Genomic DNA, 17,085 nt, shown 5'->3' with positions numbered 1-17,085 from the left:
TGATGTATAGATGGTTCTTGACCCCTGTAAAACTAGCAAAGATTTGTCACAACAGTGATAACCTTTGTTGGAAATGTAAAGAAAAAGAAGGTACTTTTTTCCAGATGTGGTGGACTTGTCCCAAGGTGAAAGACTTTTGGGAGAGGATTTACAATGAACTGAAAAAAAATGTTGAAATATACATTTATTAAGAAACCAGAGGCCTTTCTTCTTGGAATAACAGGTTTAGAATTGCCCAAGAAAGATGTTATATTATTTTTGTATGCCACAACGGCCGCCCGAATATTACTTGCTAAAAATTGGAAAACACAAGAACTACCAACAGTGGAAGATTGGCAGATGAAGATGATGGACTTTTTGGAGCTAGCTGACCTGACTGGAAGAATCTGTGACCAGAAAGAAGAGGAGTTTCAAGAGGACTGGAGGAAATTCAAGGACTATTTGAATAAATATTGTAATATAAAAAATTAGAAATTACTTGAAAGAAACAAATAGGCCTATGTGATGGGATAGTGAGCTGCTTGTGCGTAAAAGCTTGATCCCTCTGGGGTTTGGCTGGTCATCCAAACCGATGCACTAACGGAGCCCCCAAAGCATGACTCCGTCAGTCGCTGGTAGAATCTGACAGTGGGCGTCTACGGAATTTACGCCAACATAAAAGCTCTTTGACAGACATGCGCTTTCGAGACTCTCTGCGTGACAGTTTCCGGCGAAGGGTGGGCGTTCCCAACGGGGGTCCCGTTACCTCTCCACTACTCTCACTGGAAGCATCCCAGAGCCTCCCCTCCGCTGTGACTCCTGCACTCCCCCTGCTGGTTCCCTCTTCTACTGCAGATTCTCTCCTATTCTCCTGTAGCCTGTCCACCACCTGTCTCTCCGATGGCAGTTCCCTGACATCCACCTCCCCCCCAGGGCCCCCTTCACCCCCTCCCGCCTCCTCTCCCACTGGCGGTGAGGGCGGAAAGCCCCTGAAGGAACTCTCCTCGTCGTCCGAGGATTCTAACACTTCCAGCCACGGCGTACCGTCTCTCTCCCCGTCTTCCTCTTCTTCGTCGGAGTCGGCTTCTTCACCCACCCCTGACTCTGGGAACCCTTCAAACTCTCCTTCCTCATCGGTGGTCCCAAAGTGTTCCCTTCTAAATCGAGCCACGGGTTGCGGTTTTCTTGGGAAACGCTGATGAAATGTTTCTATTAAAACCTCGTCATTGACTACCTCTGCTGGTACCCAAGTGTTTTCCGACTCTGCTTCCCCCTCCCATTCTACCAGATATTCCACCTGATTCCCCTTCCACCTGGAATCAATGATTCCTGCCACGTTCATGTCGCGCTCTCTCTCTTCTATCACGGGCGTTTGGGTGGCCTCTCTCTCACGCTCCCCCCACTCGCGTCCCTCTCGGTACGGCGACAGTAATGACCTGTGAAATACTGGGTGTAATTTCATGTGACTGGGCAGCCTGAGTTTGAATGCCACTGGGTTGACCTGCTGTATGACCTCAAAGGGTCCCAATCTTTTGGGCCTCAATTTCTTACTCCCGCCCTTGAACGGTAGCCCTTGGGTGGACAACCACACCCGGTCCCCCACCCTTATAGTTTCACCTTCCCTCCTATTTCTGTCTGCTTGCTTCTTATATTCTTCCTTGGCTTTCTCTAAGTTAAGTTGAAGCTGACGGTGGATCGCCTCCATCTCTTCAAAAAAATATTCCGCCGCCGGCACGCTCCACCTCTCCCCTCCCTCTCCTGGGAATGCCCGGGGGTGACACCCATAATTTGCCAGGAAGGGACTCATCCCTGTGGACACGTTCTCCGCGTTGTTGTAGGCAAATTCTGCTAGAGGTAACTTATCCACCCAATCATTTTCTCTGTCTTTTACATAACACCTCAGGTATTGTTGTAAAACCCCATTTGCCCTTTCCGCTTGCCCATTGGTTTCTGGGTGCCGGGCAGTTGAGAAATTGAGTTCTACGTGCAGTAAGCTCATAAGTTTCCTCCAGAACCTGGAAGTAAATTGTTTCCCTCTGTCGCTGACCACCCTCAAGGGGGCGCCATGCAACTTGAAAATATGTTCTACAAACAACTTGGCGGTTTCCTCCGCTGTGACTGCATGTGAACAAGCTATAAAATGACACATCTTGGTTAATTGATCTACCACCACCATGACAGCTGTTTTGCCTTTGGATTTTGGCAGGTCCGTCATAAAATCTATGGATACTGCCTCCCATGGCCTTTCGGGCGTGGGTAAGGGTTGTAATAGCCCCGCTGGCGCCACCCTCTCTCCTTTCGCTCGCTGGCACCTGTCGCAACCCCTGACATATTCCCGTACGTCCTCCCTCACCTTGGGCCACCAAAACTCCCTGGTAACCAACCACATGGTTTTGTGCTGTCCAAAATGTCCCGCTGTGGGGCTGTCATGCAACTGCTTGAGTACTCTCCCCCTCAGTTCCCCGTCGGGTATGTACAGTGCCCCTTTGTAATACAACGCCCCGTTCTTTTCTTTGAACCCCCCTGTGTTCTCCTCTGTCCTCCGGAGCTCTCTGAGTTTCTCTTGGGCGTATTCATCTTTCTCCGTACCCTCTATCAGTTCCCTCTGCCCCACCAATGCCGCCCCACACACCCAGCGGTCTTCAGAGATTACATGCCTTGCCTCAGGCGCTCCCTCCCCCTCTAAGTACTCAGGTTTCCTGGAAAGAGCGTCCGCCCTCACGTTCTCGGAGCCGGGCACGTAACGAATCTCAAAGTGGAATTTGGAGAACTCCTGGGCCCATCTCACTTGTCTCTGGTTCAGCACTCGGGCTGTTCTCCAGTATTCCAGATTTTTGTGGTCAGTTCGGACTTGAACCTTGTGCTGCGCCCCAATCAGCAAGTGCCGCCATTTCCGGAATGCTTCATGAATGGCGAGCAGTTCTCGGTCGTACACTGTGTAGTTCCTCTCTGATTTGTTCAACTTCCGCGAGAAGAATGCACACGGTCTCCATTCAGACGTATCTTTTCCCGGCTGGAGAAGAACGGCCCCCACCGCTCGGTCTGACGCGTCAGTCTCCACTCTCATTGGTTGTTGTAGATCCACGTGCAAGAGTTGCTCTTCCGACGCAAACGCCTGCTTTAAGCGTTCGAACGCTTGTTGCGCTTCTCCCGTCCAAACAAATTTCTTTTTGCTACTAAGACAATCCGTGATGGGCGCTGTTAAATGGGCAAAGTTTTTGATGAACTTCCTATAGAAGTTTCCGAAGCCCAGGAACCTTTGCACGTCCTTCTTGGTCTTTGGTGTTTTCCATTCCAGTACCGCTTGAACCTTGCTGGGATCCATGGCCAATCCCTTGTCAGACAACCGGTACCCCAGGAATTCCACCTCCTTGGTATGAAACTGACACTTCTCCAGTTTCACCCACAGCCGGTTTTCTCGCAGCTTGCTCAGTACCTCTCTTACATCTCGCACATGCTGCTCCTCATTGTCTGAGTACACCAGAACGTCATCTAAGAACGCTACGCAGTTCTTGTAGAGCAGTGGCCCCAGGACGTGATTCATGAATGATTGAAAACAGGCGGAGCCCCCTTGTAATCCGAAAGGCATAACGGTGTACTCAAAGGCCCCCAAGGGGGTGAACATAGTGGTCTTCCACTCATCCCCCTTTCTCACACGTATCAAGTTATATGCCCCCCTAAGGTCCAGCTTGGTAAAAATTTTCCCTTTTCTCACCCGTGTTAGAATGTCATCAATTCTGGGCATAGGGAAAGTCACTGGTTCTGACACTGCATTTAGGGCCCTGAAATCACATACAAGCCTGGGCTTGCCTGTGTTTTTTTTGTCCACAAAGAACACTGGGCTGCCCCCCACCGCTCGTGACTCTCTGATGAAACCTCGCTTGAGATTCTTGTCAATGAACTCCCTTAACTCCTGCATCTCACTGTCTGACATTGCATACAGCTTGCCCACTGGCAATTGTGCTCCTGGGAGTAAGGTAATTTGACAATCAAAGGGTCTGTGCGGGGGCAGTTTATCTGCTTCTTTTTCGCTGAATACGTCAAGCAAGTCAGCGTATTGTGGTGGCACCCTCCCTTTGTCCATCACTTCCATCACTGCTAGAGTGCCCCTGGTGCCTGCCTGAGCCTCTCCCTCCTTGCAGTGTTCTAGGCAATGTGCTGATCCAAAGGAAACCACTCTCTGATGCCAGCCTACTAGCGGATCGTGTAGCGCCAGCCAGCTCATACCCAAGATAATAGGAGCTCCTCCCAAGGTGGCTACGTTAAACGCTATCAGTTCGGTGTGTCGTGCCACCCTCATTATCATTGGTACAGTCTGTTGGCTCACTTCTCCTCCCAACAGCTCCCTCCCATCAATCGTGGTAACCTGCAAAGGCTTACTCAATGGGATAGTCTGTATTTGGTGTGCAGCTGCAAACTCTTTGCTCATGAAATTACATGAGCTACCTGAATCCAATAGCGCCTTTATCTTCAGTGGGTGTCCGTTTGCCAGTTCCAGCAACACCTCTATCACAAGCGCTGGTCTTGGAGGTTCCGGCGTGGGCACATTCATTACTCCCTGGCCTGGCTGCTGTGCCCTGATGTTGGCAACCAGGCGTTGGCTTTTACTGGCTCCGTGATTTCTTCTTCCTCCTTCCCCCCAACAGTTCCCGCCATCCCTTGCCATTCCTTCCTTTGCGGACAGACTCTGGCAAAGTGACCTGGCTGTTGGCAGAGATAGCATCGCTTGCCGCTCTTTCCCTCCTTCTTCTGCCCTTCACTGGTGTTTGAAACTGCGCGCGCGCGCGCTGTTCCAAGTTCCATCGGCTCTGCTGGCGGGAAAGGCTGCTCCGGAATCTCTGGAATGCGGAAGTCCTTCCAACGTTCCCCCTTTCCTTCCCGCTTTTCCATAGCTCTAGCTTCCTGGCGTGCCCCAATGGACAGCGCTGATTTAGTCAGCTGATCCATAGACTCCGCCCTAGGCGCCCGGGAAAGTTCATCTTTCACTGCCGGAGAGAGACCTTCTTCAAACAGCATTTGAATAGGTTCACTAGCAAGGTCCCACCCAAGTCTATGAATCAGCATGGTGAACTCAGTCCAGTACTCACGTACAGATCGGCTCCCCTGTTTACACGCCATTAACTGCCTGCGCACCACTCCCTGCTCGATCTCGCTGGAAAACATCAAGTCCATGGCGCGGAAAAACTTCATTGTGTCCTTTAAGATTTCATTATTGGCTGCCATCAGGGGCCGAACCCAGTCCCTCGCCCCTCCCTCTAGATGGCCAATCACGTACGCCACTCTAGAGTTCTCGTCGGGGAAGTCATCAAACAGTAGATTGAGAGCATATTGCATCTCTGTCCTAAAGGCTTGATAGTTCCGGGGATCCCCCCCAAATTTCTGCACCAGTCCAGGCACCCGTCTGGCAAGTGGGGTGGTCTTCCCCTTATCTGCATCTTGAGCCCTCCTCTCCTCGAGCCTCGCCGTTTGCAGTGCCAGCTGGACCTCCAACGCCCTGTACCTTTGTTCCAGGCTTGGATCTGCGCCAGCTCCCGCTCCTGCTCCTCCGGTTCCGGATGGTTCGCTCATGATGCCTTCTGCTTGCACAAGCTGCTTTCAAAGACTGTCAGATTGCTGTGATGGGATAGTGAGCTGCTTGTGCGTAAAAGCTTGATCCCTCTGGGGTTTGGCTGGTCATCCAAACCGATGCACTAACGGAGCCCCCAAAGCATGACTCCGTCAGTCGCTGGTAGAATCTGACAGTGGGCGTCTACGGAATTTACGCCAACATAAAAGCTCTTTGACAGACATGCGCTTTCGAGACTCTCTGCGTGACAGTTTCCGGCGAAGGGTGGGCGTTCCCAACGGGGGTCCCGTTACCTCTCCACTACTCTCACTGGAAGCATCCCAGAGCCTCCCCTCCGCTGTGACTCCTGCACTCCCCCTGCTGGTTCCCTCTTCTACTGCAGATTCTCTCCTATTCTCCTGTAGCCTGTCCACCACCTGTCTCTCCGATGGCAGTTCCCTGACAGCCTAGGATTAAATTAAGTTACAATTAAATAAATGGGATTTAGAATGTTAAGAAAAGTGAATTAAGATGGACTATAATTGAAATTATTTTAGTTTAATAATGATATTGGAAAGCTGTTACTTTTAATTACAAGGAAACTCAGAAGGGAGAGATTTGAGAAAGTCAACCAAGATGTTTAAAAGGTTGGATTTGTGAAGAATTAAGTTTGTTGTTATTGTTTATCTGTTTATTTTCCCCCTTTCTTTCTTTCTTTCTTTCTTCTTTTTCTTTTTCTGTGTACCATTTTGCTTTGTGGTTTGTTTTATCACTGTGGAAAATCTGATAAAAAATTATTTAAAAGAAAAGAAAAGAAAGAGGTCCCTGTGGCCTCATTCTCAGATACTGCAGCTGTGCATCTAGACAGGACTGGCTGCTGTTGGGGACCGGCGTAACGAAATGCTGCTCCATGCAAATAAACGTAAGGAAATTCCCCTCCATGTAAAATGCTAGATGTCAGGGAGAAAGAAAGCTTCGGGTCCCTGCCCCAGGAGCATTCTATCATGTGACTCCTCAACATAAACCCCATTGTCTTACAGGATGATGTACAAACAATCTGCAAGTCACAAGTTATTTTACAATAGTCACCATCTACAGAGAGGAGAATTCCATTGCTCTGAAGTAACACAGTCCTGACTGAGACTCGCTTATTTATTTGGAGTCTTCCAAATCTTAATAGCGTAACTTCTAGAGACTGCTTGCCATCGATTCTAAATATCATCATCATCAATCTTTATTACGGTCCAGAGACCCAACAAATCGTTACAAAGCAATACACAATTCATACAGCCTACCTCCAGGTTAAACAAGCATTTTGTTCAGAATATAGGAATCATTGGTTCTTGCAACCACCGATAAAAACTTGGCCACTGCTAATGTTCTAGCATTTGTCCGGTCTTCCAATAGGAACCTGACATAGTGAGCCTCTGATTTTCCAGGGAAAGGCACCAGCAAGGGTAGTATCAGTTCAGCCCTGGCTTGCTCATATTTTGCACAGTGCAACAAAATATGTTTTATGGAATCAATGTCTTGAGCACATGAGCAAAGTCTGTCCTGGTAGGGAACTCCTCTCAACCTGCCATCCAACACTGCAGAAGGAAAGACGTTTAGTCTGGCTTTGGTGAAAAGCCTTCAATAGTTTGGTACTGTCAGGTTTTTAATGTAAGATGTTAACATAAAGACATGCCCATATTGTACTCCTACTGCCAGCAGACTACAGACCGTTTGATCGAGATTGCAAGTCACTGTGTGCATTATCCCATAATCTTTGCTTTAACGTCTTTAGGGCGCCTTCATAACCCAGGTAATATAGTTGGGGGGGTGTCTAAATATACTAAAGTAGGTTTCTATGGAGGGACAAAAGTATATATGAGTTTTCACAGATCCTTAGATGTTTCAGCCGCCTCCCTGTGACTCGATTTCGTAGGCTCAGAAAATTTCAAAGGAAATAATCCTGGCCTGGATTTCAAATTTCAGGGGAAATCAACCTGGCCTGGAAATGGCTGCTGGAGCAGCCAGATGTTAGACTTTTCCAGGGTGGGGCTTTCTCACACAGGGATCTGCTGCCATTTCTGAAAGCTTCTGTCTTCTGCATAAGAGTTACAGGGCAGGGAAGGTTCTTAGCACATTGGCTGCTGTTTGCAAGAACCATGCCTGAGTTTATATGCACACAATGCATTGCCCTCGGCTGTACTTGAGGGACGGTTCCAACAGATTCCACACGAAAAACGCTTATGTCCCTGTGGAGATGGCAGTACCAAATCGGTGGCGCATGTCCTTCTGGCTTGCACTCTTTATAAAGACCTGAGGAATGAGGTTATCATCCCTCTTTTATTGTCCATTCTGGGTCGCCCAGCCACTGCCACAGTTTCCTTTCTCTTGGCTGGTCAAGATGAGCAGGTGACAGCAAAGGTTGCAAGGTTTTTAGCTGGGGCAGTCAGAATAAGATCTACTATTTGACTATTGATTCAAAACCCTAAAATGTATTTTATATAATTTACTTTTTATTTCTATTCTTTGTATATCGTGGTGTTGTTTTATTTCTATGGCCGAAGGCTGATGCAAATAAAGATTCGTTCATTTGCACACTGTGATGGCCTGGGACTCGGGCTCAGACTCGGAACTGGAGGAGTCTCGGTCCGCACCAGATCCTCTGCCTCAGGCGGCATCTGAATTGAGTCTGGGGCCTGATTCTGAAGAGCCCCAGTCTGCATAGGTTCCCCTGCAACAAGCACCAGCTGGGCTGAGTCAGGGGCCTGAGCCTGCCCTGGCTCCAGATGCAGGGATTACCTCGGTGCCCTCTGCTGGGCAATCACGTGCAGCTGCTCCACTACCAGTTGGGTCAGGAGAGGATGAGGCGGCCTCTGAGTCTAGTAACCCACCAACATCTGCCAAGCTGCAGAGACTCAGGTCTGAGACAAGGAGAAACCTGAGTACTCGCAGGAGGAGTGCTCACCTTCGGGCGAGACAGGGAGGTGAGTCCCTGGGGGGTCAGGACCGGCCGTGACCCCGTCAGAGATAAAAGGCTGCTGGACCCCGCCCCAGGTTGTGGGAGCAACATTGCTGCTTGCTGGAACCTGCCTGTTACCCTATGCATGACCTAGCCTGGTTTCCTGCTGGACTGACTCCTCGTGGAATCCTTGGATTCGGGACTGGACCTGGACTGCGTTGCTCGGGTTAACCCTGGGCCCAGCACACACACAGTGGCTGGAATAGAGTGTCTGTGGTTCATCCAGCAGTGTGTCTGGGCTCTCTTTACCTGGATGTGAGAATCTAGTCGGGGTCATTTTCCTGTACGATGCATATTTACACTGCCTGTCTTGTGTTGTAGTCTCTGTTCCTATATGGGGGACCCACAATTCAGTGGTAGAATACAAAGTTATTCTCTGCTTGCAGAAGGTCCTAGATTCCATCTCTTAGATCTCCAGAGGGTTCAGAATAGTTTCTGGCAGAGTAGAATTTTTGGTTAAGTGACCAGTGGAATGGTCCAGTTTACTACATAGCACTGTGGCTCCAAGGTTTTTCAGTCTAAGGCACAAGCTGGGTGTGTATCTTGTATCTTTCCCTTGCAGAGAGAAAAACAACTTGGAGTTGGTGGGGATTTTTAGTGGTGAAATGGCCAAGTTCAAATCTTTACTAGTTAGCCAAGGGCTATTGATGGCACATAATAAATCCCCGAGGAATGGCAAACAAACAAAATCTTCTGATCTTTCACACTGCGACAATGCAAATAAACATAACACAATTCAAGAAGGAAGTGAATTGCCACACGCATTTATAATTTAACTCAATACTCAATACTTAGCCTGTAACTTGGCTAGCAGAAAAAGACTAAGCTCAAATCTGCCTTTTTTCGAAGGGCAGGCTTTTATTTTATTTTTAAAGACTGGCTGCAAGTGATGCCTGTGCAGAGGGAACTGAGAGAAGATAGGTGTGGGCTGGACTTTTTTTTTTCAGCTGGAACTCGGTTCTGGCACCTCTCAGGTGGGCACCATTGCCATTACAGTGGAACCTCAAGTTACGAACCTAATTCGTTCCAGAGGTCTGTTCTTAACCTGAAACTGTTCTTAACTAGAGGTGTGATTTCGCTAATGGGGCCTCTTGCTGCCGCTGCGCCACCGCCACACAATTTCTGCTCTCATCCTGGGGCAAAGTTCTCAACTTGAGGTAACTCTTCCAGGTTAGCAGAGTTTGTAACCTGAAGCGTTTGTAACCTGAGGCGTTTGTAACTCGAGATCTAAGAGAAAAAGGCAGGTGTTCATGATATGTTCCAGCACCTCTTTTTCTTGAAAAATAACACTGGGAGTGTGACTTTATATTTCACCAGGATTCTCTAGTGGCAACGAATTGCGTCTGCGTTCTCTTTCTGCATGCACACACGATCCCTGCCACCGGACTGAAATAAAGATAAATATTGGGTAGGAGGGCTTGGGTGATAGACCTGTTGCAGATGGGTAGGGTATAAATAATAAAATATTATTATTAATGTTGGTTTGGTGTTGACAATTTGCGCATGGATCCTGCTGGTTCTAATGCCAAACTTATATATATATATATATATATATATATATATATATATATATATATGTGTGTGTGTGTGTGTGTGTGTGTGTGTGTGTGTGCGCGCGCGCGCTTGCTTGCTTGCTTGCTTGCTTGCTTTTGCATTTCCAGAAGGAGACCCCCTTCCTTCTGTATTGGAGGGAAACTGGAGATGTAGATGTCGCAGGCTTGCCTGTCTCTGGTCCCCGAGCAGGGATGCAGCTCGCAGAATCCTGGGCGCCTGGGATTGGCTCTCCCGCTTGGGGGCGAGGAGGAGGCAGCGGCCTGGGCATTGGCAGGGCCTTTCCCCTCTGTCTGCTGCTGGTGTTGCTGCAGCCGCCGCTTTATTTTTAGCTGAGCTCCGCTCAGCTGCTGTTGCAAGAGAGGAGGCTGGTGGGAGGAGACCAGGCAGATCTTCAGCCGGCTGCGAGGAGGAGGAGGAGCAGCAGCGGGAGGAGGAAGCCGGGCGCACCAGCCAAGCGCGCCCCGCATGCACGGAGCGGTGCCCTCTCCTCCCATCGCTGCTGGGGACGCACGGCGGCCGCTGGCTTTCCCCGCGCGGCCCCCGGGAGAGAGCCGAGAGCCGCCGGAGCCCAGGCTCCCTCCGTGCTGCGGCAGCGGGGGCGCAGCTCGCCTTTGCAGATGGCCAGTCCGGGCTCGGGGCTGCTGGAGGCGACGCAGCCTCCGGGGGACTCGCCGGAGCCAGCTTTGGCCGAAGCGCAGCAGTGGATCGAGGTAAACGGAGCGCCAGCAACCTCTCGTCTCCCTCCCCTTCGTGCATCGGGTCCTTTGGCAGTAGCTCTCCCCCCTCCCCACACCCACACCCAAAATTATCCCACTGCAGTGCCTTGGGCCACCGATCCGCGCGAGATTGGCAACCGGTTTGGGGAAGTAGGCGCAATTTTGCGCGCAAAGGTTCTCCATCTCTCTCTCTCTCTCCATCTCTCTCTCTCCTTTTCTCCCTCCATCTCCGGCTCTGGCAGTTTCCCCCTGATGGTGCAGAGTTGCCATCGCCTGCTGAAAAGACAGGACGTCGGTGAGGTTTAGAAAGAACTGCTGCAGTAGCAGCAGCAGCAGGTTCAGTTCGCGGGGCGCATTTTTTAGGCGGCTGGAGGGATGCGTCTCTCTCTCTCTCTCTCTCTCTCTCTCTCTCTCTCTCTCTCTCCTTCCTCCCTGTCCCCGCTCTTCCTCTTCCTCTGGTCGCCCTTCCTTGCAGTCTAATCTCTTAATCGCATTTATTTCCCTCTCTGGGCAGAATGAAACGAAACGAGAGATGGTAAACAAGGGGAGCGCTCGGCAGAGAGCTCGCCTATCCTCTGGAGGAGGAGGAGGTGGTCTTGGGGATTTCAGAGCAAAGAGCTGCTCTTCAGATCTGGATGCTGAAAATGGGATAATCCAGACAGGTTCAAGTGCAGCAGGGTGCTGCGTTAGCGGCAGCTGAGGGCTGGGAGAACGTGGGCCACATCAAATAATCTCTGATAGTTTATGCTGTTATAGTTCTGTTGTCCAGATCATTGTATAAATAGTGATTTCCCCCTCCTGCTCCTTGCAGGTAGCAGAATAATGCACCTATTTCGCTTTGCGCACCTGAGCGGAGAGTCGTATTTTTTACCCCTGAGGTTTGTTGTTAGTACATCCAATTATGGCCCTATAATGAGTGAACAATTGTTATCATTATCACTGTTATTATTAAAGGCGTGTGCAAGCTTTAGGCCTTAACATGCTATTTGGGAAGGTGAACGATGCTTCTACTTTGGAACCATACAGAGTGGTTGGTTTTTTGTGTCCATACAAAGAGGCGGGAAGGAGACTTTCTGAGAACATCAGTATCAACCAAAGGCACTTCTTACAGACTGACTTTAGTGTTCCAACTGAGCCTTGGTTGCCTTCTTCCAGCAGAGAAGCAGAGTTCTGTGTAACCTGAATGCTTGCGCACACACTAACTCAAGCCATATATAGCACCTCCACTCTCTGTGCCTGGGAAGACGAGAAATAGTTTGCCTATAAAAAGTGTGGAAAATATTTGAATTGTTTCGTGTCGGCAAGGAAAGTGTATTTTTAGAGTAACCTGCCACTATTTTGAGGGTCACATTTCTGCTCACATGTAAATTCACTATCAAAAGGGTGCATTGGCGAGGGGAGCTCACCTCCAACCATAGCTCCCCACGCTCCATTGTCTTGGGTGCTTTTATTCCAGCCTAGTCCACGTCTGGAATTGCCCTAGGAGAAAAGTGAGAGGGCTTGTAAGCATTTGATTTCAGTGTGGATTAGAATCTGCCTATCTTCTCATTAAATCAGGGTCGTCCGCATGACACCAGCCTTCAACCACCTGCAATTTTGCTCATTTCCACCCTCCAAATGTGGATTTTCCCAACCTCGGAATAATTCAACATGCAGTTCAAAATCTGACACCTAATTGTGCCACCTGGAGCAGCATCCACAATGCTCTAGTGTTATTACAGTCGTACCTTGGCTCTTGAACTCTGCAAACCCGGAAGTGACTGTTCCGGTTTGTGAACGTTCTTTGGAACCCGAACGTCTGACGGGGCTTCTGTGGCTTCCAATTGGCTGCGGGAGCTTCCTGCAGCCAATCAGAAGCCACGCTTTGGTTTCCGATCGTTTTGGAAGTCGAACGGACTTCCAAGGTACGACTGTAATTTGATCTTTATTTATTTTTAGAACATATACCACATGATTGGCTGTTGTTGTTTTTTAAACCAAACAAACCCTCAAAGCAGTTTACAAAAGAATAAAACAATGAATCATTTTTTCCCTCACCTACTCCCATTTCTGTGTCCCCTCGTTTCCCCTTACCTTCATTTTTTATTTGGCGGTGCTTGTGGCTATTTCTTGGTAGGCATCTCCAGGCATGAGCACTGCCTAGATTTTTAAAATAGTGTTTAAACATTCAGATTCACAAAACTAAGGAAAACCATGTAACACAGCAGCCTTTAGCTTATTTGTGTTGACCTGTAAAATGTTTTGTGGTTTTATATCTTGATTTTATTCTGTGAACCACCCTGAGACCCCCGGGTATAGGACGGTATAATAATAATAATAATAATAATAATAATAATAATAATAATAATAGTAATAGTAATAAATAATGTCTCTGGAATTGCCAGCTTTGGGGAGCTGGGAATTTGGCCTCTTTTTTTCCTTTTTTTTTTTTTTGCCTTCCACCTATGTTTGGACTGCGCACTACGTTGGATGCTAGGAACAATGACAAAAAAGTACCTGAAGAAATAAATAGGAGCACCATGAAAATAAATCGTTTGCCATTTTCCCTTGCTATTTTTTTTTAAAGGGTGCACATGCATGTAAAGTTCTACCTTTGCACATGTCTTGTTTGTGCTCAAATGGAGGAAGAAGAAACAGCAAATTAGAAAGGAGGGTTGGAAGCACACTGTGGATTGACCCATGCCCATGACTATGGAGGGGAAACAGCAGTTTTGCAACCAAAATGCAAGCGTGTATGGATTTCTAAGCTTAAACTGGAATGGGAAAACAGTGGATTTGCAGTGAGATCCTGCACAAATTTGAGCTTCTTGCTTCCCTTTCCTGCATATCTCTTTTGATGTTAAAACCAATAGTTAAAAACATTACGTACATGCAACACCCTGTTCTTATTTTAATGGGACAGATATGTGATCAAAGAAATGTGGCTGTTCTTCTTGCACATAATTTTGCCCTCAGTTCTTCTGATTTATTTCTTCCTGTGCATTGCAGCCATTCAAAATCCCTGGATCCTCAGTGCCCAGTAAAAGAGGAAAAAATTCCTTCCAGTAGCACCTTAAAGACCAACTAAGTTAGTTCTAGGTATGAGCTTTCGTGTGCATGCACACTTCTTCAGATACTTCTTCAGGTATCTGAAGAAGTGTGCATGCACATGAAAGCTCATACCTAGAACTAACTTAGTTGGTCTTTAAGGTGCTACTGGAAGGAATTTTTTTATTTTGTTTTGACTATGGCAGACCAACACGGCTACCTATCTGTAACCAGTAAAAGAGGGATACAGTATTCTTCACCAGAAGGCATGTGGGTTTATTGTGTTGATTGATTGAAGGGACTTGTCAGCCAGGTCTTCAAGAATGCAGGGGCTTTTAATTTCTTTGTTACAGTGTGACAGCTCCTTTTGTCACCAACTGATAAGAGGGGATGAGACAGACTTACAGGTGGAGCCTAGGCTAAACCTTTGCCTGGGACTTCATTGAGTTCCATGGGACTTACTCCCAAGTAAGTATATACAGCGTCGCAGTTCGAGTCTCACTGAAATTGGAACATGTGATCAGGCAAAATGAGCTCTAGATACAGTTTAGTTTAGATCAAATGTGGGCAACTAGAAAAAAACAAAACAAAAACTTGGCCGAGCCAATTGAAAAATGAATGAAGAGTCACGTGAAATCTTAAAGGCTTAACTAATTTGTTATGGGAAATGTTTCATCATGAACATACTCACTCCTTCACCAAAGTGACTTATTGGCTGTATTTGCATGTAATGCCATTTTGCATGATGAGATTGAGATACATTGAGCCCTGGGCTTGTCTTATCTTTGTTCCTTTTTCTTTCTCGAGCGCAGCTTCCAAGAGATTGTAAGCTTCTGCTTTTTTTCTTTTTAGATTAACCTTAGGTCACCATGTCCTCTGAACTCAGGTAAACCGTGGTTAACCTTAACCATGGCTTGTTGAAACAAGCCAGCTTAAAACCGTAGGTTAGTCTGGGTTGGGATGTTACATTGAGTTGTGAGGAATCCAAAACAGAAGCAAGAACTTCTGCACTCCTCACAGCCATGCTGGAGATGGGATTGTGTGAGTTTGGCTGGTGGAGAACCACTGGCCCAAAAGCCAAACCTGGTCTCCCAGCCTTCTCATTTGGCCAATGAGGCTGGTCTCCAAAAATGACACCCACCAGTCCCACACATGTCATCATATGAGATGTCAGGTGCGAGGCAGGCAGAACTTTGGTTTCAGAAAGCAGGACAGATCTTCCTGTGCATCGGCTGCTGTGCAGAGACCTCTGCAAAAACGTAGGTTTGAATTGTCCATGCATCAGCCAGGCAGTCCCAGGCCTTAAAAGGTTTCCCATCTGGCACTAAACCATGGTTTGGTGCTACTCACAAACCAGATGGTTATGTCACTTGGCAATGATGTCGGGGAGCTGAATTATTCAAAGCCGTATTAAATCTTGTTGTTGTTTAGTCATTTAGTTGTGTCCGACTCTTCGTGACCCCCTGGACCAGAGCACGCCAGGCACTCCTGTCTTCCACTGCCTCCCGCAGTTTGGTGAAACTCATGCTGGTAGCTTCGAGAACACTGTCCAACCATCTCGTCCTCTGTCGTCCCCTTCTCCTTGTGCCCTCCATCTTTCCCAACATCAGGGTCTTTTCCAGGGAGTCTTCTCTTTTCTTGAGGTGGCCAAAGTATTGGAGCCTCAGCTTCAGGATCTGTCCTTCCAGTGAGCACTCAGGGCTGATTTCCTTAAGAATGGATAGGTTTGATCTTCTTGCAGTCCATGGGACTCTCAAGAGTCTCCTCCAGCACCATAATTCAAAGCATCAATTCTCTGGCGATCAGCCTTCTTTATGGTCCAGCTCTCACTTCCATACATCACTACTGGGAAAACCATAGCTTTAACTATATGGACCTTAAATCTTAGTGCTCGTAATTGTTTAGCGCTTTATTAGACGGCTATTTACATTATTGTAAATGCTTATCTTTATTTTTTTTAGCTCTTTTGAGGAGTGAGAATTGCAAAACATGTGAAAAATATTTGGGCTTCTTGCTATTCATTTCTTTGCTTTATTTCATGTAGCCCAGGGGGTCTAGAGACCCTTCACTTTTTAAGAAAGCGGCATGGGTTTAGACAAGATTCTAAAGTGTCAAGTGTTCCTTGAGGGTTGCATGCCTCCATCCACCCCCAAGATGAAACATAATAGTTAGCTGTAAAGTCCTAGTCTTAAAATAGCTATTAATCTAGTAACCACTGCACATGAGCTATCTTTCTATCAGAGTATTTATAGAGTCGTTTGCTACATCTCCAGCAAAAGTGGTCTAATAAACAGTATGTGAGGTCCTGTAATAAAGTCTACATTCTCGTTTGGGTATAGACTTGCTTGTTAAGCTTCGACTAGTCAGTTTCTATAAGGGCCTCTCTAAACAATTGGTGTAATAAATCTGGTTTCTCATATCTGTTCAATAAACCTACCTCTCCTATCTCCCTGTTTGTTTCTGACATGTTTTATTTTCATGACACTTCAAACTGCAGGATTTTGTGTCACATATGGACAGGGCACCTGCCAAATACTTTGTGCGACATAAATTATCCAAGGATGCAATTCCTGAAGCCCTTACACCACATTACTACTACCACTACTACTACAGTACTTGTTAATCTAGTCCTCTAAGCAACATAAAGTATGTAGTGACAAAAACGTCAATGAAATGAATAGTAACATATCAAATTGGATAGAATACATAGCCACATACATGCAAACACACAAAAAGAGCTAAAATAGCCATCCCAGTAAAAACAGAGTGCTCAAATATTGTCAGAGTTGAGACTAAAATTATGTTCACGAGCTCTTTGCCTCGTGCCCAAAAGATGATGTTGTAGTTGCCAGGTGGGCTTCTCAGGGGAGAGAGTTGCATGAGCTTTATTTTATTATTTGGTAGCTGTTCTCCTATTTTAAAAGTGCGTATCTAGCCAGATTTTTTGTTAAATGGCTAGATGGATGGGAGCAAAGCAAGTTTCCCCTTTATGTTCCGCGTAGATGGGAAATAATAGTGTAATTGAAGGGTGACTTGGCATGGTACAAAAGCATTTATTTGTGCTTGGGGCACTCTTTAATTGATTGCATTGAAATACCTGCTCCTTAGTTGTAAAATATTGTTGATTCACACACCCCTTCCTTTCTCCACTATTTACAGTATAGGTATTCCCACAAATTGTTGAATCTACTTGGCTTCTGTCCTTGACACACACACACACTCTCTCTCTCTCTCTCTCTCTCTCTCTCACACAC

General features: G+C 47.2%; 1 protein-coding gene across 10 annotated transcripts in view; it reads left to right on the top strand.

Moving 5' to 3' along the window:
* The first annotated feature begins 10,425 nt into the window (after nucleotides 1-10,425).
* The window catches only part of LIMCH1 (LIM and calponin homology domains 1), a 212,836-nt gene continuing 206,176 nt past the window's right edge, over nucleotides 10,426-17,085 (top strand). For 3 of the 10 annotated variants that reach the window (XM_081875601.1, XM_081875599.1, XM_081875597.1), the window contains exon 1: nucleotides 10,429-10,798. In XM_081875601.1, coding sequence (XP_081731727.1) covers nucleotides 10,706-10,798 — 93 coding nt within the window. In that variant the 5' untranslated portion in view covers nucleotides 10,429-10,705. Of the gene's footprint in view, nucleotides 10,799-17,085 lie in introns of all 10 variants that reach the window. The other 7 variants (XM_081875598.1, XM_081875594.1, XM_081875603.1 and 4 more) reach the window with 4 other exon arrangements.

The sequence above is a fragment of the Podarcis erhardii genome (genome assembly GCF_964252035.2).
Source record: "Podarcis erhardii genome assembly, chromosome: 9".
Classification (NCBI taxonomy): Eukaryota; Metazoa; Chordata; class Lepidosauria; order Squamata; family Lacertidae; genus Podarcis; species Podarcis erhardii.
The sequence above is the reverse complement of the archived record's forward strand: the minus strand, read 5'-3'. Positions and strand labels throughout refer to the sequence as shown.